Below are 20,787 nucleotides of genomic sequence, written 5' to 3'. Positions count from 1 at the left end.
CCTATCCTAGGCAATTAAAATACATTGGAGGACAAAACAGACCAAAACCCATATTCTTAAGTCTTTAAAAAAAAAATTTTTTTTAACATTTATTCATTTTTGAGAGAGAGAGAGAGCGCGCATGTGTGAGCAGGGGAGGGGGCAGAGAGAGGAAGACACAGAATCCAAATCCAAAAGCAAGCTCCAGGCTCTGAGCTGTTAGCACAGAGCCCGACGCAGGGCTCGAACTCACAAACTGCAAGATCGTGATCTGAGTTGAAGTTGGACACTTAACCGACTGAGCCACCCCAGTATATTCTTAAGTCTTAATCAGCATTTAGAAAAATATATAAAACAAGTTTTGAAAGAAAACAGGAGGAAGTAAAATAAAATACAAGTAATAATTAGGAAACAGAAAAGGGCAAGGTGCCTGGCTGGCTCATTTCGTAGAGCATGCGACTCTTGACCTGGGGTTTGTGAGTTCAAGTCCCACTTTGGGTGTAGAGATTAATAAAATTTTTTTTTTTTTTAATTTTTTTTTTTTCAAAGTTTTATTTATTTTTTTGGGACAGAGAGAGACAGAGCATGAACGGGGGAGGGGCAGAGAGAGAGGGAGACACAGAATCGGAAACAGGCTCCAGGCTCTGAGCCATCAGCCCAGAGCCCGACGCGGGGCTCGAACTCATGGACTGCAAGATCGTGACCTGGCTGAAGTCGGACGCTTAACCGACTGCGCCACCCAGGCGCCCCAAGATTAATAAAATTTTTAAAGAAAGAAGAAGAAGAAAAGAAAATGGAAAAGGGCACATGTTATTAAAATAAACCATTCTTTTGCAAGTCTAATCTTGAGAAAGGGGAACAAAATGCTGGTTTACAGAATTAGGAATGAGAAAAAGTGCTATAAAAATAGAATGAACTTTTTTTAATCAAGTAGAATTATTCTTCTAATAAGACTTTGGAGAGGGGTACCTGGGTGGCTCAGTCGGTTAAGCATCTGACTCTTGATTTCAGCTCAGGTCATGATCTCCTGGTCTGTGGGTTTAAGCCCACATATTGGGCTCTGTGCTGACAGCACAAAGACTGCTTGAAATTCTCTCCCTCTCTCTGTGCTCCTCCCCTACTCGTGCTGTCTCTTTCTCTCTCACACTAAATAAACTTAAAAAAAAAAACAAAGACCTTGGAGAATTTTCACTATCCATATTCAGGAACTAAATATGTTTGAATAATGAAGCAGAAGTGTATACTAGGCTTATAAATTTCAAGTCTCGATGACTCATCTCAAGGAAAGAAATCTGCAAAGTTGCTAGAGGATTTCCTACAAAAAAGAATTCTAGACCCTGGTTTTATGGTAAAATTCTTTGAAGTGATTAGGAAGGAATTTCTTATTAAGAAGTAGTTACAGGGAATAGGGGGCAGAAAAGATTAAATCTTTTCCGTTCAGTTTGTAATTTTAGCACAGTTCTAAAATGAAATAAAAAGTACTGTTTTGTTTTTGTTTTTAAATTTTATTTATTTATTTGGGTGGGGTGGAGACGGAGGGAGAGAGAGTCCCAAGCATGCCCCGCATTGCCAGTGTAGAGCCCAATGTGGGGCTTGAACTCAGAAACTGTGAGGTCATGACCTGAGCTGAAATCGAGAGATGCTTAACCAACTGAGCCACCCACGTGCCCTTGTTTTGTTTTTTTTAAAGTCAATTTTCTAAAGCCTAAATAGGACTTACCCCAGAAAAGAAAGTATGATTCATTATTTCACTTAATGCTGCAGCAACAATTGGTAAAATTCAGTATCTGTTATTGTTCAAAACTAGCTGTCAGGTAACTAAAGGGAACAGTAAAAGTAATGTAAAGGAGAAAAAGAATTATAGATGACAAATGATAAGAAACTTCCAAAACAAAAAATTGGGTGATCACAAGATGTACAGAGCCTTTTGTTCCCTTTTGCCTTTTGTTCCCTTTTGCCTTCTGTAGCTTCAGTTATGTGTTTGACTTGCATATGTGAGTCCGTAAATCCATAATTACACATGAGTGTGTCTTGTGTGTCAAGGAAAAGCCAGATGGCCAGTGGGTCTGGTGAGGCCCAGTGGAGACGAGGAGGAATTCTAGGAGTCGTGGCCAGAGAGGTGGAGGAGGGGTGGATGTGTGTAGCGTACGTCTGATTGTGGTCCAATCGATCGGCTTATCCTGTTCCTCCCACCACACTAGCCTTTCCCAAAATGGAATCCACAGACTCCCCGGATGTAATACAATTTAAAAAAAAAAAAAAAAAAAAATGTTTATTTATTTTTGGGAGACAGAGAGACAGAGTACAAGCAGGGGAGGGGCAGAGAGAGAGACACACAGAATCCGAAACAGGGTCCCGGCTCAGAGTTGTCAGCACAGAGCCCAACATAGGGCTCAAACTCCCGAAGCGTGGTATCATGACCTGGGCTGAAGTCGGATGCTTAACCGACTGAGCCACCCAGGCGCCCCAGAACAATTTTTTTTAATATTTGAATTTGCATTTTGGTGATTATCTCAAAACAAATTAACATGTACATGTTGGGTTGATGAGGGGTGGGAGGGAGGGGAAAGTGGGTGATGGGCATTGAGGAGGGCACCTGTTGGGATGAGCACTGGGTGTTTTATGGGAAACCAATTTGACAGTAAATTTCGTATTAAGAACAAACCAACCATGTACATGTTGGGGATCATCTGAATGACCATTGTATGATCGTTACCAACCCTTTAATCCATTTGTGTTTATGATAACATCATATCAGTACCAGGGGAATCAAGTAAAGTAATTTTTCATGCATTGTTCCTCAAACTGCAGTACAGGGACATAATGTGGGGTCCAGAAGTTCTCAAATTAAAGCACTTGACTTCACATGATGTACTTTGTTTTTTGGTTCATGTTAATAAATGGGAGAGAATAACGGAGAAAAGTTTTAGAAGAAAGCGTAATGATGGAAAACATATGCTGCTGGTTGTTAGAACATATGATACACGACCAGGATCAGCACTGGTCACCAAAGGAAACTAAACCGATAGACTCACTTAAAGAGGCATTATATGTGAGAATTTGCAGTGTGATAAAATTGTCATTTTGAATCAAGAAAGAAAGACAGTACTTACAGTAAATGATCCTAGAATAATCAGTTTATATTTTTGTGGGGGAGGGGGCTGGCTAGACATCTGCCAACACATATCGTAACTAAGCACTTACTTGGGAGGATAGATCTGATTAGAGAATGCAGGAAAATTTTAAAAGCAATAATTAAAGCTACAATAAAGAAAACAGACACACACAACTTTGTTAAAAAGAAACAAAGGCAGAATGCAAAGTAGGAAAAATAGGGGTACTGGGGTGGCTCAGTCGGTTAAGCATCCAACTTCGGCTCAGGTCATGATCTCACGGTTCGTGGGTTCGAGCCCTGCGTCGGGCTCTGTGCTGTTGGCTCAGAGCCTGGAGCCAGCTTCGGATTCTGTGTCTCCCTCTCTCTCTCTGCCCCTCCCCTGCTTGCCCACTCTCACTCTCTCAAAATAAACAAACATTAAAAAAATTTTTTTTAAAGTAGGAAAAATATATAGTTATAATTTATATCTTTAATCTCTAAAAACAACTATAAATAAGTAGGCAACGTAGAGAAATGAGAAGGAGTGTGGAGAGAGAGCTCACAAATGAGGCATCATGACTTGACAGGGATTTAAATGCTGACCCTCTATGGTAATTGAAGAAATTCAGATACCATGATACTATCAGACCATTTCTGGTTGCTGGAATATTGTACTTTACTGATAGTACATAGGGTTGCCAGGGGTCCAGTGAAATAGAATCTCAGTAATGGTGAGAGTGTGAGTTGGGATAACCTATCTAAAATTCCGTTTGGTACTGTGTTCCTACTAGAAACGCAGTAATACTGAGAGGAGTTTATTTTAAGGAAAGAACTAGAAGTGCATAAAAATTTAGGAACAGGGATTTTACCGTAGCATTATTTATTAAAAGATAAAGGGGAAGGTATTTTGAATAACAGAAGACATTCAATGTTATACATAGGCAAGAATATTAAACACCATTCATTAAAAGAAATACATACAGAAATACCTGTGTATTCACCTATGGAACGAAAGACAGAAAGTGAATGTAAAACATCATAAATGTGATGTGATTCACTAATTAATAATGAATTAGGACATTATGAATATAAAATTAGCTGCCAGATCATTACTCTTAGCAGCTGTTCCACGGCAGGGGGCAGCGGATTCCACCTGTCTTTTCCTCCAGTTTCAGCAAGTTAAATGAGAATTAAAGTTTTTAGAAGACTGTTGAGCCATCCTAATTAAAATTCATTCATCCAGTAGATGTTTATTAAGCAATGAACTATGGATGCATTCTTTGAATGTTTTGCCCTAATATTAAGGATATAGTGATCTTGACCCCGTGGTTCTCCCAAACTGGTGAAAAGCTGTAGGAAGAGCTCGTTCATAAACGTGGTTGGTTCAGAATAGTCCTGTTATGTTTAAAAGTCATATGAAGTCACCCTATATTAGATTGTCATCTTATTTTAAATATTCCTCAGGAAAGGCAGCCTTATAAAATGGCTTATTAGATATATATTTCTTCCTTCAGTCTTCCCTCTTGTCATTTTAGCTTTGGCCTCCCAGGAAGAATATTGGTTTTTCAGTCTCCTGCAGATAGCAGGAACTGGGGAATGGCTGTGTGAACTGAGCGAGAGTAGCTTCACTGGCAACCAGGTGGGACTGTGGGCGTGGATATATGTCTGAGCACATCCTTGGGCTGACAGCATCACATAAGTCTTTTCAAAAACTGAGAAGAGTGCCTTCACCTGACGCGTTGACTGCCTGGGGGCATATAAGCATTCATAACGTTTTGCTGTTTGTGTAGGTGCCCCTCAGCAAGTGGTGACCCAGATCATTAGAGGGCAACCCGTTTCCACCGCGATCTCTACCCCTAATGCAGTTTCCTCAGCACCGGGACAGAAAGGATTAACTTCGGGGACATCCAGTGCAAATCTGCAGCCTTCACCCTCCCCGGCCCCTCGTCCCCAACAGGGACAGGTGAAGCTCACCATGGCTCAACTCACTCAGTTAACACAGGGCCACGTAAGTAATGGCATTTCATGGTAACTCTCTTTTTCCAGTTTTCATTTGTAATTCCACTTAGTTAACTCTAGAGGTGATCCGTTTTATTCTTGCAGTAAGTTTAAAAACAGGTACTTATTCTCAAAAGATTAAAATGTACTTTTTAAAGAAATGGCTGCTTTGTAGAGTCAAAAATACTTCTTAAAGGCGAGATATAATCAGTTTCAGTCATCTAGAGCCCTTAGACTGTGAGCTAAAACAGCCAGATGGATAATCCTCTTAAGTACCAAAACATTATTAGTTGACCAATTTCCATTGGAAAAATAAGACTTGAGTACATCAGCTGCTTCCTTGCAAGATTCAACTGTTCTCAGTTCTTGTAGTAGTAATCAGTAGGTTGAATGCAGTTCCTTTAAAAATCAAGGAGATTTTCTTATGGAAACTGACAGGCTGATTTTTTAAAAATTTAAAATGGAACTGCAAAGGAGAAGGAATAGTTATAAAACTGTTGACGAACAGGAGGCTTTGCCCTGTATGATGACCTGATATCAAAATATTTATGATAATGCCTCACACATTAGTACAGAAAGGTGCAGACAACTAGGACAGATAGATGAATAGCGCAGCAGAGAATGCAAAAAGTGGCCCATGCCTATGTGAACACTTGTTCCATGGTAGAGATGTCATTACAAGCCATTGAGAAAGGAACAGACTTTCCAGTAAATGGTGCTGGGACAATTGAATTTATACGGAAAACTGTGAAACTGGGCCACTACCTCACTTCCAAACTCCTTTCCAGGAGGATAAAAGTCCTACCTGTGAAAGGTAAGAGTATAATACTTTCAGAAGATTCGAGAGAAGAACACCTTCATAACCTTAGGATAGGAAAGAAAGGCTTTCTTACTTACACACAAAAAACACTAACCATAAAGGAAAAGATTTATAAATTCAACTCCATTAAAAATAAGAACTTCAGTTCATCAGACATTATAAAAAGTAACACAAACAGACTGTTATCCAAAACACATGAAGAATTACTAAAAATAAGGCAAAAGAGCAAAGCTCAGTAAAAAAAAAAAAAAGTTGGGGCATACAAACTTGACGAGGAGAGAAGAAATCTAAATATCCAAAATCAAAAAACTACTGAACTCCATTGGTAACGAGGGAAATGGATATGAGAACCGTGTACGTAAGAGGTTGGTATAAATTGAAATGTTGGTCAAGATGAAGAGCTGGCAAAGACGTGAAACAAAATACACTTCCATGTGCAACCGCGGTAGTATAAATTGGTTTAGCCGTTTGGACGACTCCAGGCGTGACCTGGCAAAGTTGAGGATATGCATACCTCTGGTCCAGGAGTTCTCCTATATTCCCTAACGAAGTTCTTGTTCACGTGAGCACCAGGATAATGAACATGAGTCTTCATAGCAGCATGGTTCACCAGAGTAGAAAAGTAACAACAGCCCAAAAGTCTGTCTACTGTCAGTTCGATAAATTGTGTTGTAGTCCTACGGTAATGAAAATGAAAAACCGTGGCCACACAGAACCACATTGTTGAGCTGAGGGAGCAAGTATGAAACTTACATTATGATTCCATTTGCACAAAATTCAGAAACGGGCAAAACCAGCTGTGCTGTATAGGGATACAGGGCTGCTGCATTGTCCGTCGAGAGAAGCTTCATTCCCATCGTGTTTTTCATGGATGGCATTCTTGAAGTTGTGAACCTGTAACCCCAGAAAGGTCTGTACTTAAGCAGTCGCACTATGAAGAAGTGTGATGATACCGTAACAGTGAGAACAGTGGTTCCCTCCAGAGGAAAGGAAGGGAACGCTGATCGGAGCAGATCTCATCAGGGACTTCTTGGATACTGGCGACGATGACCTGAGTGCTGATTTTATAGATGTTTACTTTATAATTATTTTTTAAACTATACTTGGTGTTTCATGCATTTTTGAATGTGCAAGAGTAAACGAGGGACTCATGAGTAAAGTATATGTGCATTAGTATATGAACTTGGTGGCGTCAGCCTAGGCTGTTGAGAATTTGGGGTGGGTTGTTTTACTTTGATTTCTAACTCTCCGCCGTGTCCCTAGTAGTTAATTTTCCTGGATTAACAGGTCCTGGACAGAAGTGGCAGTACATACAGAGTTCTTAGTTCCTGGTCCCCATTTTGGTAACTACCTGGGCATTAGCGACCCTATGCCCAGCGACCCATGACTTGTCGAAATCCTAAGCTTTTTCTCCTTCAGTGCACACAGACACACACCATAGGTAATCTGGTCCATACTGAAAAAGTGAAACCAGGAGACCTGGGTTCCTCATTTTTTCTCACCTTTAAGTTCATCTCTACCTTTGGGCAAGTGACTTGAACTTTCTAACCTTGAGTTTCTTAATTGGTGATAAGATTATAGTAATATTTTCTCTCCCTACTCCACGAAGTCACAAGTCCATTGTGAGAATCCAGCGAGACAGTATATAGAAAGATGCTTTGAAAATTACAAAATAATACGAATATAAGATGGTTTAAAATCAGAATTTTGTGGAGACATTAGTCATTCACTTCAGTGCCCTTATTTTGTAGATAGTAGGGAAATTTAGATCTGGAGGAGTAGTGTTACTTGTAGACAGATACCTGGCTGTCCATTTGGATAGCTTGGACTGGAACTCTGGGCCATTAGTTCATATTTTCTCCATTAAACAACATCAGTCTTTCCAAATAAATATTCTTACTTTAACTTATCTGAATTCCTTTTGATGCCATTCTCTAGACCTTCAGATACGTAGTTTCATTACGTTAAAAGGATCTTTCCAACGTAAAAATGGTATACTTAAAGATTGATGCTTTGAACACTGTTTACCCGTTGTCCTTTGTTTTCCATAGGGCGGCAATCAAGGTTTGACAGTAGTAATTCAAGGACAAGGTCAAACGACTGGACAGTTGCAGTTGATACCTCAAGGGGTGACTATACTCCCGGGCCCAGGACAGCAGCTGATGCAAGCTGCCATGCCAAACGGTACTGTCCAGCGGTTCCTCTTCACACCTTTGGCCACAACAGCCACAGCAGCCAGCAGCACCACCACCACCGTTTCCACTACGGCAGCAGGTAGAACTTGGGGTTATCAGAAGTGCCGCTTGTCGTTGCACAAGTTGCTGGGCTGATAGAGGGAAAGGAGGCCCAGTGTTTATCTTTGGGAAGATATGCCTGAAGCCAGTGAGCTTAAGAGCTGTCCGGTCAACCTCACAACATCTCTTGTTCCTACAGGTTCCCTGTCACCTCCATCACCCCATAAAAAATACAGAAAATTGGGGCGGGGGGTCAAAAACAGTGGGTATCATGGTAACTGTGCCCACACTTGCTTCTTGCCCAGCCTTGTGGGCACCACTGGAGTCATGGTGCCTCGGGGGCACCAATGGATTACGCAGGTAATGTCGGGGAAGGTTGATGTATCCAGCTCATGGCCTACACGTAGCTGCAGGTCCCGACCACTGTGTTAGCCTCCCACTGCCGGCTGCCCTCACCACTCCCCAGGAAAACAATGAGGGTGTAACGTCAGCCTGTCCCAGAAGTCCTGGCTGATTTCTAGAGACAGGGCCTGGCTCCCCGGTTAGGAGAGTCCTAACTCAAATGTGTCTGTGGAATGTCTAAGGTGTCAGTCTTCTATACTGAAATTCAGAATTCGCACCTTTAGGAAATCCCCTGCAGATTCTTCTTTCACCAAGGTTCTGTGTTGTAGAGTCATAGAAACATTTGGTCTTTCTTTTTCACAGGTACAGGTGAACAAAGACAGAGTAAATTATCACCCCCGACACAGGTGCCACAAGCCAAAACCTTGCCACCAGCTCAGTCATCAAGTGTGAGTCCTCCAGAAGCCCAGCCACAGACTGCTCAGCCTTCAGCTCAGCCCCAGCCCCAAACCCAGCCCCCGTCCCCAGCTCAGCCTGAAGTGCAGACTCAGCCTGAAGCTCAGACCCCAACAACTGTTGCATCCCATGTCCCTTCTGAAGCACAACCCGCCCAAGCACAGTCATCCAAACCCCAAGTCGCAGTACAGTGTCAGCCTCAAAGTAATGTCCAAGGACAGTCTCCTGCTCGCGTCCAAAGTCCACCACAGACTCGAATACGTCCATCGACTCCATCCCAAGTGTCTCCCGGACAGCAATCCCAGGTTCAGACTACAACCTCACAACCGATTCCAATTCAACCACATACATCTCTTCAGACACCTTCCCAGGGCCAGCCACAATCACAACCCCAGGTACAGTCTCCAACTCAAACTCTTTCATCAGGACAGACGTTAAACCAAGTTACTGTTTCATCCCCATCCCGTCCTCAGCTACAGATACAGCAGCCGCAGCCCCAAGTCATTGCTGTGCCCCAGCTGCAACAACAAGTCCAGGTTCTCTCTCAGATCCAGTCGCAGGTTGTGGCTCAGATACAGGCTCAGCAAGGTGGTGTGCCCCAGCAAATCAAACTCCAGTTACCTATTCAAATTCAGCAAAGCAGTCCTGTGCAGACTCACCACATTCAGAATGTGGTTACAGTGCAGGCAGCCAGTGTGCAAGAGCAGTTGCAAAGGGTTCAGCAACTCAGGGATCAGCAGCAAAAGAAGAAGCAGCAACAGATAGAAATTAAGCGGGAACACACTCTCCAAGCTTCTAATCAAAGTGAAATCATTCAGAAACAGGTAAAGTTATTAAGTAAAAGCAGCATGTTCAGTAGCTTGAATGATTGTGCTGTGCAGTAGACCTAGTGTTGGTTGTATCAGGTTTCCTACAGGAGACAAAAGTCATTGACGGTTCTATTTAGAAAGCAGCACTGGATTGACGAAAAAATACTGAATGACTGCCATGGCTTGGAACTCTTCTTGGATGTGACAATCAGTGCTTATTAGAAAAACTGCCTGTACTGGGGGAGAACTAAGATGGGAAGGATGGAGTTAGGAGTTTCCGCACCATTGATATAGGACTTGAAGGTCAACTAAGCTTACAGCCGCTCAGGCATCAGAAGCGCTCTGAAGTTATTTGCAGTTGTCACTCCTTAGTTTGCGTGAGGGACACATTACAGACGATTGAAACTCATTTGCGTTTCTACCCACACCTTTGTTAGAGGTGGAGATTCTTCTATCCCATAGCTCAAATAAAAAGTGGCATCCTACAATAGCGTCTTAGTGAAGTAAGGCAATTTAGAGGAGTTGGAATTACTCTACTTAAAATGAAGTCACATGTACGAGATCCTGAAGCATTGCTGAGGGAAGCTTTCTTTGCGTCAGCAGCGTGCACCACTCAGCATTAGTCAGGAGGTTGAGTGTGGATTTCCAGTGTTCCCAAGTCATGAGACCTGCGTTCAGTTCCTGGGTCTCCCATTCACAGTCCACGACACTGTCCTCTCTGCCCTGAGCTCCGTATCCTCGTTAATACTCCCTCTCTTGACAGCCACGTGAGATTATTGTAACGATTAAATGAGGTCATGTGTATAGAAACACTTTGCATTTTATTTTTTATTGGGATATGTTTGACATACAGCAGTGTATAAATTTAAGGTGTACAACACGTTGATTTGGTACACGGATATTTGGAACATGATTGCCATTGTAGCAGCAGTCAGCATCTCTGTCACTCCGTATGAGCGACATTCCTTTGCAGTGGTTGGATTCATTGAGATCTTGTCTCCTAGCACGTTTGATGATTCTAATGCAACGTCGTTAGAAGTACTTTTTAAACAACAAAGGGATTTTAAAGGCGTGTGGTAATATTCTTACAAATCGATGTCCTATGTATGTTCAAATGCATTATTACCCAGCTTTTAGTACCGTGTAGTCTGTAAACTTAGAATTACTACAATATCTGTCTTTATCCTAATCTCTGTGCAAAGTGGGACGGGGAGGGGAAATTAATACCTAGGAAGAGAGCATAATGTTAACAAAAATGGCTGTTGCAGAGTGATAGCTGGGTTAAAATTACAGCTTCTATTCCTTTTTTCGTGTCAAACAAGTGAGTTAATTTTTTCGTGCCTCAGAATCTCATTTATAAGATTATCCCTTTCGGTGTTGTTAGGAGGAATAATTGAGGTAATGTCAGGTGCTTACGTAGCACAGTGCCCAGTACACGGTAAGCACTCAGGCCATATTGCAGCTCTAATTCTGTTTATGTTCTGACGTAAAACTCTTACAGTTTTCTTTGGAAAACATACATGTGCTCAGATTTCTGCTGTTAATCTGTATACCAACATGTAGTCATTATAAAATATGCACTTTGGGATTTTGTTCTGTCCTGAAGGTGGTGATGAAGCATAATGCTGTAATAGAACATTTAAAGCAGAAAAAGACCATGACTCCAGCTGAAAGAGAAGAGAATCAAAGGTAGGAAGACATGTTTATAACCCAGCAACACAGGGTCTCATTGTACGTCGGCCTTTCCTCTTTAGCATGTACACGGACAGGACATCTGAGTTTAAGTTTTTTTGTTGGTTTGTTTTGGTTTTTTCACTTGCCTGAAGTTCATTAAACGTGGATGCTTGGCAATACTGGGTGCTCGTAACTGGTCTGAATCACTCTTTGAAGCTTTCCGGTCACAGAAAGTTTGTGTATCAGCCGTAGAGACATAGAAAAATGATGTCTTGAGCTTTTCAGAATGACATGCCCAGCATTACATGGATTGTGTATTTCTCTCCAGAATGATTGTCTGTAACCAGGTGATGAAGTATATTTTGGATAAGATAGATAAAGAAGAAAAACAGGCAGCAAAAAAACGGAAGCGCGAAGAGAGTGTGGAACAGAAACGTAGCAAGCAGAATGCCACCAAGCTCTCCGCGCTGCTCTTCAAACACAAAGAACAACTCAAAGCGGAAATACTAAAAAAGAGAGCGCTCCTGGACAAAGACCTACAAATTCAAGTGCAGGTAAGAAGGGATTTCCTTTCCTTCCATGGCCAGTGTTTAGCATGTCATTATATTCTTTTTTTTTTTCCCTTGCCTCTTTGGTTACGCTTTACATTTCAGCTAGTTTCTAGAACTTAACATCTTTGTGCATAAACTAAAAGCAGTGGGACACATGTCTTTTCAAACACGACAGAGCTTTTATATCTGAAGGCATCTAGTAATCGCTCAAGTAACCACTCTAAGAGAGGTCAGTCTATTGATTAAAAGAAAAACATTTTGAGCACCTTCTTGGGGATAGCATTTATTCTCTATGACATAGTCTCGCCAAAAGTTACCAGAAGCCAAGTTTCATGAGAAAGGTAGACCAAGAACTATAAAACAATGTCGGAAGAATGAAAAATAAAGAGTGCCCATTAAATAAGCGGCATCTGGGTGGCTTAGTCAGTTAAGCATCCAACAATGGGTTTTGGCTCGGGTCGTGATCCCATGGTTCATGGGTTCAAGCCCCACATTGGGCTCTGCGCTGATAGTGTGGAACCTGTTTGGGATTCTCTCTCTCTCTCTCTCTCTCTCTCTCTCTCTCTCAAAATAAATAAATAAATAAACTTAAAAAAAAAAAAAAAGGAGAAGAAGAAGAGCACCCATTAAATAAGACCCCGTATTTTCTTGTCTTGTAACTGATCCTGTAGGCATTGCTAACCCTCTGCTTGCTTGGGGGGGTTATTTAAAAATGAAAGAAAACATCTATTCATGCATATTTGAACAGCTTCTTAGAAGTAGGCTATCTAAAGCATACCTAAATGTGCCTTGTATATTTTAAAAAGATGAGAAGTATTTTTTTTTTAAATTGATCAGCCCAGCAACCAATGGTTCCACAACTCTGAGACATTAAGAGACCTTCTCACTAAAGTCAAAAACCAGATGACAGTGCCGAAAACCAACATTATTATTTATTACCTCCTGAAATTTCTAGATAGTGTATTAAGTCAAAAAAAAGAAGGTAAAATGTTTATTGTATATGATACAATATTATATTGTATATATAATATCATAATGTATAATATTATATCAACAGCCCCACCCTAAATTTTATGAGAGGATTCAGTGAGGTAGTCACTCACTAGATAAATGTCGAGACTACAACCGTTGTCAAAGGGCAATAAACAAAAGCCAATTCTTAGTAGCAAATATTCCCTCTCACCTTAAATTAAGGTACATTTCATAGCAGGGGCACCTGGGTGGCTCAGTCGGTGAAGCGTCCAACTTCGGCTCAGGTCATGATCTTACAGTGCATGGGTTTGAGCCCCACATCGGGCTCTGTGCCAAGAGCTCAGAGCCTGGAGCCTGCTTCAGATTCTGTGTCTCCCTTCCTCTCTGCCCCTCCCCTTCTCATTCTCTGTCTCTCTCTCTCTCTCTCTCTCAAAAATAAATAAACATTTAAAAAATTTTTTTTGTGTGTGAGATACATTTCAGGGCCCCTGGGTGACTCAGTTGGTTAAGCATCTGACACTTGGTTTCAGCTCAGATCATGATCTCACGGTTTGTGAGTTCGAGCTGCATTGGGCTCCATTCTGTCAGTGTGGAGCCTGCTTGGGATTCTGCCTCTCTCTTTCTCTCTGATTCTCTCTCACTTGTGCGTGCTCTCTCTCTCAAAATAAATGAGTAAATTTTAAGTTTTAAGTAGGGAGGGTTTTTTTTTAAAGATTCATTTCAGATCAAAAATTTTAATGTAAAAAAGGAAACCACAAAAATAATAGAAGAAAACAGGCCTGTCATCTTTGTAATCTTGAAGTGGGGAAAACCACTCCCGCGCATCACAGATCTCAAATGCTTCAAAGGAAAAAGATAGATTTGAAGACAAAAGAAAAAATTTTTTGTTGGAATAAAGAAAAGACAATAAACAGTATTGAAAAACAGATAGCAAACAAGAAAAACATTTTATGATATTTATGACAATTAGTATTTCTAAAATTTAAAGAGCTCTTTAAGCCAGTAAGAAAAAGGAGAACATAAAAACAGAAAGAAAAAGATGAACATTAGTTAACTAGATGAGGGGAAATCCTGTCACTGCAATGTATACTGTAAATATATCTTGTAGTTTTATCAGGGATACCTCAATAAAGCTGAAATTAAAAAAAAGAAACACTCTAATAATGTGTGAAACACACAATTTTCAAATTAAAAAATGCCAAACACCAATAAATATACAAAAAGATAGTCAACCTAAATACCAAGGAATGAAATGAAAAGACTGTCTGTCGTTTTAGAGAAAATATGTATTTCTAGAGAACATTGCATCAGTGTATGAAAATTCTTTAAAATGTGGATATTCTGATCCATAATTTCACCTCTAGAAGTTCTTCTAAGAAACAATTAGGCAAGATATGTAAGCAAGGACATAATGAATGTTAATAATAATAATAATAATGATAATAATAATAAAAGTTTGGAATCATCCTGAAATCCACATAGTAATCGGTATTTCTCAACAGAAGGACTTTAGGCCCTTTCCATAGGTCAGTTTTTTTTACACACTGTAAGAACCAAAGCATTTACTAAATGATAGTATCACCTTCAACCCAAAAAATGACCTTGCCCCTCCACCTACATTCTCAAATACTCTCTAGAGGTACCTCAGTTGGGAACCACTGGATTAAATGCATTTGGGTGTCCACACAATGGACTGCCATTTTAACAAAAGGGTGAGTGCAGAATTGGTACTTTGTGTGTTTAATTCCTTGGGGAAAATTCTCCACGAGAAAAGTTTGAATGAAAAATTCAGCTTGCGGAATAGGATATAAATGTGACTTATCCATTCAATTCATGCAGCTGGTATTTGACATCTAATGTGTGTCGTGTGCTATTCCTACTCCATCTTCTGCACAGAATGGGGATTGATTTATAATCTGTATTCTTTACATATAAGTAAATAAATTGGACACGTACGGTCAGATGTCTTTGAAAACAATTAGCTTGGCCAACAAATGAAAACAATCTAAGTCAGGGATTCTGGGTGGCTCAGTCAGTTGGGTGTCCAACTCTTGATTTTGGCTCAGGTTATGATCTCACCGTTCGTGAGTTTCACCCTGTCTCAGGCTCCACTCTCTATCCCTCTTTCTGTGCCCCTCCCCCATTCGTCGTGTTTTCTCTCTCTCTCTCTCTCTCTCTCTCTGTCTCTTTCAAAAATAAGTAAAGGGGCGCCTGGGTGGCGCAGTCGGTTAAGCGTCTGACTTCAGCCAGGTCACGATCTCGCGGTCCGTGAGTTCGAGCCCCGCGTCGGGCTCTGGGCTGATGGCTCAGAGCCTGGAGCCTGTTTCCGATTCTGTGTCTCCCTCTCTCTCTGCCCCTCCCCCGTTCATGCTCTGTCTCTCTCTGTCCCAAAAATAAATAAACGTTGGAAAAAAAAAAATTAAAAAAAAAAAAAAAAGTAAATAAACATTTAAAAATTCTGTAAGTTGGGGCACCTGGGTGGCTCAGTCAGTTAAGCATCCGACTTTGGCTCCGGTCATGATCTCATGATCCATGAGTTCGAGCCCTGCGTCGCGCTCTGTGCTGACAGCTCAGAGCCTGGAGCCTCCTTTGGATTCTGTGTCTCCCTCTCTCTCTCTCTCTCTGTCCCTCCCCCACTTGCACTCTGTCTTTTTCTCTCTCAAAAATAAATAAACATTAAAAAATTTATAAGTCATTGCATCCCCCAGAGATGACTGTTGTTAAATAATTTTAGAATATAACTTACATTATTTTTAATGTATCCATATGTAAACTCAATTTATACAAAAACAGAATCACACTAGAGACAACACATACAGAATATGTCTCTGTACTCATTACAGTGTGCAGCCATTTAAAAAACAGCGCTTCTGTAAATACTCTATTATACAGGATGGTGTTCTTAACCGTATATTACATAATCTAATGAGTAAGAAAATTTGTTATACTTTAAAAAAATTTTTTTAATGTTTATTCATTTTTGAGAGACACAAAGAGACAGAGCACAAGGGGAGGTGGGGCAGAGAGAGAGAGGGAGACGCAGAATCCGAAGCAGGCTCCAGGCTCTGAGCTGCCAGCACAGAGCTCATTGCGGGGCTCGAACCCATGAATCATGGGGTCATGACCTGAGCTGAAGTCAGATGCTTAACCAACTGAGCCACCCAGGCGCCCTGTTTATATCTTTATTCTTGTATGATTTCTGCTTGTCTCTCTTTTTTGTTAAATAGACTGTTTTTTAGAGTTTGAAATTTACAGAAAAATTATGCAGGAAAGTTCTTGTATACTCACCCCCCTTCAAAACACACACACACACACACACACACACACACACATTTATTATTAACATCTTGTATCAGTGTGGCCATTTGTTACATTTGATGAGCCAGGTAGTACATTGCTATTAACTAAAGTCCACGGTTTACATTGTTTCACTCTTTGTGTTACACAGTCCTGGGAGTTTGACAAATGTGTAATGTCAAACCCAAGTTACAGACAGAATAGTTCCACTGCCCTAAAAATGTCCTGTGTTCCACCTTTTTATCTTTCCTCCAACCCTCTCTGCTTCTCTTATTGATAAAGCAATTTCTTACCATCTCTTAATAGAAATTAAACCTTCATTTAGCTCTTTGAACATCTCAAACCTACATATTATGAAGTTTTTGGTCAAATTGTTCTATAAAATTGATTTCATTTGGAATTAATTCAGATTCAGTTACTGACTTTGCCTTTTTTCACATCACATGTTTTCATTTGATTTGCATTTGGCATTTAAGTGAGAGGAGTTCTGTTTCCTCCCCGGAAGCCCAGTGTAGAGCAGCCAGCCCCACATCAAGCAGGGAGCCTGTTCTCGTGACCCCCCCCCCACCCCCCCAATGCAGCATGTTGAATCCCTTTCTCCCTGCAGAGACCGGTTGTTGTTGGGCCACCTCCTCCTACCTCTGAACCTGGAGTCCACCGGGCCTGCATATTTTGCCCTGTTCAGTATTGTGTTTCCATTTCATAGAGACATTTATTTTATCAAACATGGCTCTATCTTTTCAATTTTTCTCTGTTTTATAGTTTACTGTCATTGGTGTGTTCTTGAAGGGGGGATCGAGTGTATACCCAACTTACCATCTTTGGGTTTTTTTTTTGTTTTTTTTTTTAAATAGACTGTTTTTTGTTTTTTTTCAACGTTTATTTATTTTTGGGACAGAGAGAGACAGAGCATGAACGGGGGAGGGGCAGAGAGAGAGGGAGACACAGAATCGGAAACAGGCTCCAGGCTCTGAGCCATCAGCCCAGAGCCTGACGCGGGGCTCGAACTCACGGACCGCGAGATCGTGACCTGGCTGAAGTCGGACGCTTAACCGACTGCGCCACCCAGGCGCCCCAGCCATCTTTGGGTTTTTTAAGTGATCTCTGCCTAATGTGAGGTTTGAACTCATGACCCTGAGATCAAGAGTCTCATGCTCTACCAAATGAGCCAGCCAGGCACCCCACCCCACCAAACCATCTTGATCATCTTGATTTTACTAAAATCCATTTCACTACGTTATAAACGCATCATATTGATTAGGAAAATGACACTCAAGGTTTAGACTTTTTACATTGAGAAGGGCTGCTGAGTAGTCATGCAGCTTACCTTCTCACTTACCGGACCATCTAGATGCTAAATAGAGAAAATAAGATTCATTAAACCAGGACCATTCAGGTTTATCTGTTAGAATTTTTGTGATGTTTACAGGGCGCCTGGCTGGCTCAGTCATTGGAACATGCGACTTTTGATCCCAGGGTCATAAGTTCGAGCCACATGTTGGGTGTAGAAATTACTGTAATTTTTTTATTGTGATATTCAAAAGATCTTACCATGCTTAACAGTCGGTTAAGCATCTGACTCTTGATTTCAGCTCAGGTCATGATCTCATAGTTCATAAGTTCGAGCCGCACATCAGGCTCTGTGCTGACAGCATGGAGCCTGCTTCGGATTCTCTCTCTCCCTGTCTCTCTGCCCTTCCCCTGCTCGTGCTCTCTATCTCAAAATAAATAATAAACAAATTTTTAAAAACCTTGGTCATAGCAGTGATTTATTTACAGCAGGTTTGTTCATGGATGCCAATGCCAGTGGCCTTTTCCAGAGAAATAATCATCATTTCTAAGAATAAGTTGTAGCACTAGGTAACACGTGTATCTGTAAAGTATTTCACGTGAAGAGAAGTAAGGGTTTTACTTTATATCAGAGTGTGTGTTGATAAAATAGCTCTTCCTGCGTTTTTAAATTCTAGACCTAGGAGCCTAATAAATTAGACAAATCTGTCTCTCATTCAACTTGTGGCTGGTCAGGCCAAATCTTAAGAATCATGTTCAGTTTATAAGGACACAGACGGGGGCGCCTGGGTGGCTCAGTTGAGCGTCTGACTTCGGCTCAGGTCACGATCTCACGGTCTGTGAGTTCGAGCCCCGCGTCAGGCTCTGTGCCGACAGCTCAGAGCCCGGAGCCCGTTTCGGATTCTGTGTCTCCCTCTCTCTGACCCTCCCCCATTCATGCCCTGTCTCTCCCTGTCTCAAAAAAATAAATAAACGTTAAAAAGAAATTTTTATAAAGACACAGACGGTGAGCCGCCAGAAGAAAGCAGCTAGCTAGTGGGTGAAGACACTTGTAACCCCATTCTGAGCAACAACAGAAATAACCGGGGCACGTTGTTTTCAGCAACTGGATCATCTTTCTGCAGATGTCCTTCGAAGATACTGGCAGATCTCGAGTTGTTCTGTAATCTTCGCTTTATACTTCTCGTTGTTTTGACTGGGTTCAGGGTGTAGTGAGGATGATGCTAAAATTACACACCCCCTCACACGAGGCTGACCGTGGAGCCACTCCAACAAGGGGAGGGGAGGGGAGAAGAGAGGGAACGCAGAGTCCTCTGGCCGAGTCCGACATGTACGTGAGTTCGATGACAGCTTTGTATTGTCTTTAATTGACAACAGGAAGAGCTCAAGAGAGACCTGAGGATTAAGAAAGAAAAAGACATGGTGCAGGCCACAGCGGTAGCGGCTCCCTCCCCCGCAGCGCCGCCTGCGCCTCCGGCCCCTCCGCCTTCACCCCCGCCTCCGCCTCCCCCACAGCACACGGGCCCCCTGGCCACGGCCACGGCCACGGCCACGGCCACGGCCACGCTGCCTGCCGCTTCCCAGAAGAGGAAGCGAGAAGAGGAAAGAGACTCGAGCTCCAAGTCCAAGAAGAAGAAAATGATCTCTACTACCTCAAAGGAAACTAAGAAGGACACAAAGCTTTACTGTATCTGTAAAACGCCTTACGATGAATCTAAGTGAGTACATCTTTTTTGAGCTTTAGTTTATTTTCTTAAAAGCTTAGCTGTTAAATTTCCAGTTGTGAAGAAAAGGAGTGTATTGGTAGGCATGTCAATGAAAGTAGTTGAAAGCAGGGATAATAATGTTTTCTCTGTGGTCTTGCATCTGATGTTCTTAAACGTGACACTAGAAGAGTAAAACTTTTGTATTTTACGTGTTCATGATCCATGTTTGTTCTTCATCATATTCTTTTCTGTCAAAAACAAGCTTTCTGTTGCTGTTTTGCTCTCTCCTCTTCTCTCTCGATTAACTCCAAACCAGTCGGTAATGCTGTCGGGAGAAGGAGGTGTGTTATTATCGCTGCCCAAAGTTGAGAGCATCCTTTCTGGAATCTGTTCACAACCTTACGATAACATCACATCTTAGAGACTATCTGAATATGAAATGGTGTACAAGGTTTCAAGTTCGACTAGTTTTGGTTTTTTATTGTTTAATTTCAAGCAATTCTGTGGTTTTTGTATTGGGATACTGAAACTTAATATTATTTTTGTCAAAGTTCCCACTTTCTTACTGGGGACAAAAGCCAGAAAAATACAAGGAGTGTTTTCACTCAGTCCTTAATAATGACCCTCAAAAATGTGACAACAAGCATGCAGCTGGAAGCTTTTTTTGACCGTTGTGACTTGTATTTGGTGATATATATACAAGATTTTAGAAACACTAATCCATTAATGCAGTTTCATTTGTTATCCTTATCATTCACCCCATTGTCCAGCTTTCCTTTTGAGCGTTTAAACGTAGGCCAGCTTTTTAAAGCCAAGATTAACTACGATATTTTTTGCAGGACCAAAATGTTTGATCGTGCTAAAAATATATGATTCTTTAGAAGTAGCAATGCTTAATATCTACCTTAAGTGGATGCCTAACCAATTTATAGAATAAAATTGTGATCTCTCCAGTGAGCTTTTAAGTTACAACATTGGAGCTGCCTTCGTGCTTGCTATTTAAAATTATAACGTGCAAGTTCTAGGTCACACCGTTTTGTTGGTAGATTTAGCTATGTGGTGAATTAGACACGTCAGCTTAGGCATCTTCCCTTTTCATCGTCTCTCTTGGAAATTGTATATAACGTGAAAGGTGGAGCCCTATTAACTGATTCTTTCCCCCTTAGTTCTAATATAAGTTGCCTCCCTTTAAGCAAAATAATAATGATTTACAGAATAAAGCAGAACATGATTTACTTTCTTTACACAAAGATCTGTGTTGTATGGAACTTATTTAAGTAATTAGACAAATGTGGCTTATTTAAAATATTCACATCACAGAAATTCATTTCACACACCAACATCTTTGTCATACTTCAGTTGCATGAAAGTATGTGCTCCTTCTACTGAGATTGCCTCATTATTTTGTGGATATTTCATATATTTAGTTGGGTGTTATTAAAATAACAGTATACCAGGTTCATTCACTCCCTGTTCTAGTTGGGATGAGTTACCGTTTTTTAGGAGTATTTTATAATCTCTTGTACCAAACTAGGTTGGTTTGGGGAGCCAGTGAGAATGCCTAA

The 20,787-nt window shown here is 41.1% G+C and overlaps 1 protein-coding gene and 1 non-coding gene across 23 annotated transcripts in view; one reads left to right on the top strand and one right to left on the bottom strand.

Annotated features, from left to right (window-relative positions):
- Positions 1 to 20,787, top strand: part of BPTF (bromodomain PHD finger transcription factor) — a 151,889-nt gene that overhangs the window by 113,446 nt on the left and 17,656 nt on the right. For 14 of the 22 annotated variants that reach the window (XM_045490710.1, XM_045490716.1, XM_045490713.1 and 11 more), the window contains 6 exons: positions 4,864 to 5,081; positions 7,943 to 8,165; positions 8,831 to 9,747; positions 11,339 to 11,421; positions 11,735 to 11,960; positions 18,894 to 19,234. In XM_045490710.1, coding sequence (XP_045346666.1) covers positions 4,864 to 5,081; positions 7,943 to 8,165; positions 8,831 to 9,747; positions 11,339 to 11,421; positions 11,735 to 11,960; positions 18,894 to 19,234 — 2,008 coding nt within the window. The remainder of the gene's footprint in view (positions 1 to 4,863; positions 5,082 to 7,942; positions 8,166 to 8,830; positions 9,748 to 11,338; positions 11,422 to 11,734; positions 11,961 to 18,893; positions 19,235 to 20,787) is intronic. The other 8 variants (XM_045490721.1, XM_045490727.1, XM_045490723.1 and 5 more) reach the window with 1 other exon arrangement.
- TRNAK-CUU lies at positions 17,332 to 17,404 on the bottom strand. Its single transcript has one exon. It is a non-coding gene; the product is annotated as a tRNA-Lys (tRNA).

This window comes from Leopardus geoffroyi, chromosome E1 (genome assembly GCF_018350155.1).
Source record: "Leopardus geoffroyi isolate Oge1 chromosome E1, O.geoffroyi_Oge1_pat1.0, whole genome shotgun sequence".
Classification (NCBI taxonomy): domain Eukaryota; kingdom Metazoa; phylum Chordata; class Mammalia; order Carnivora; family Felidae; genus Leopardus; species Leopardus geoffroyi.
The sequence above is the reverse complement of the archived record's forward strand: the minus strand, read 5'-3'. Positions and strand labels throughout refer to the sequence as shown.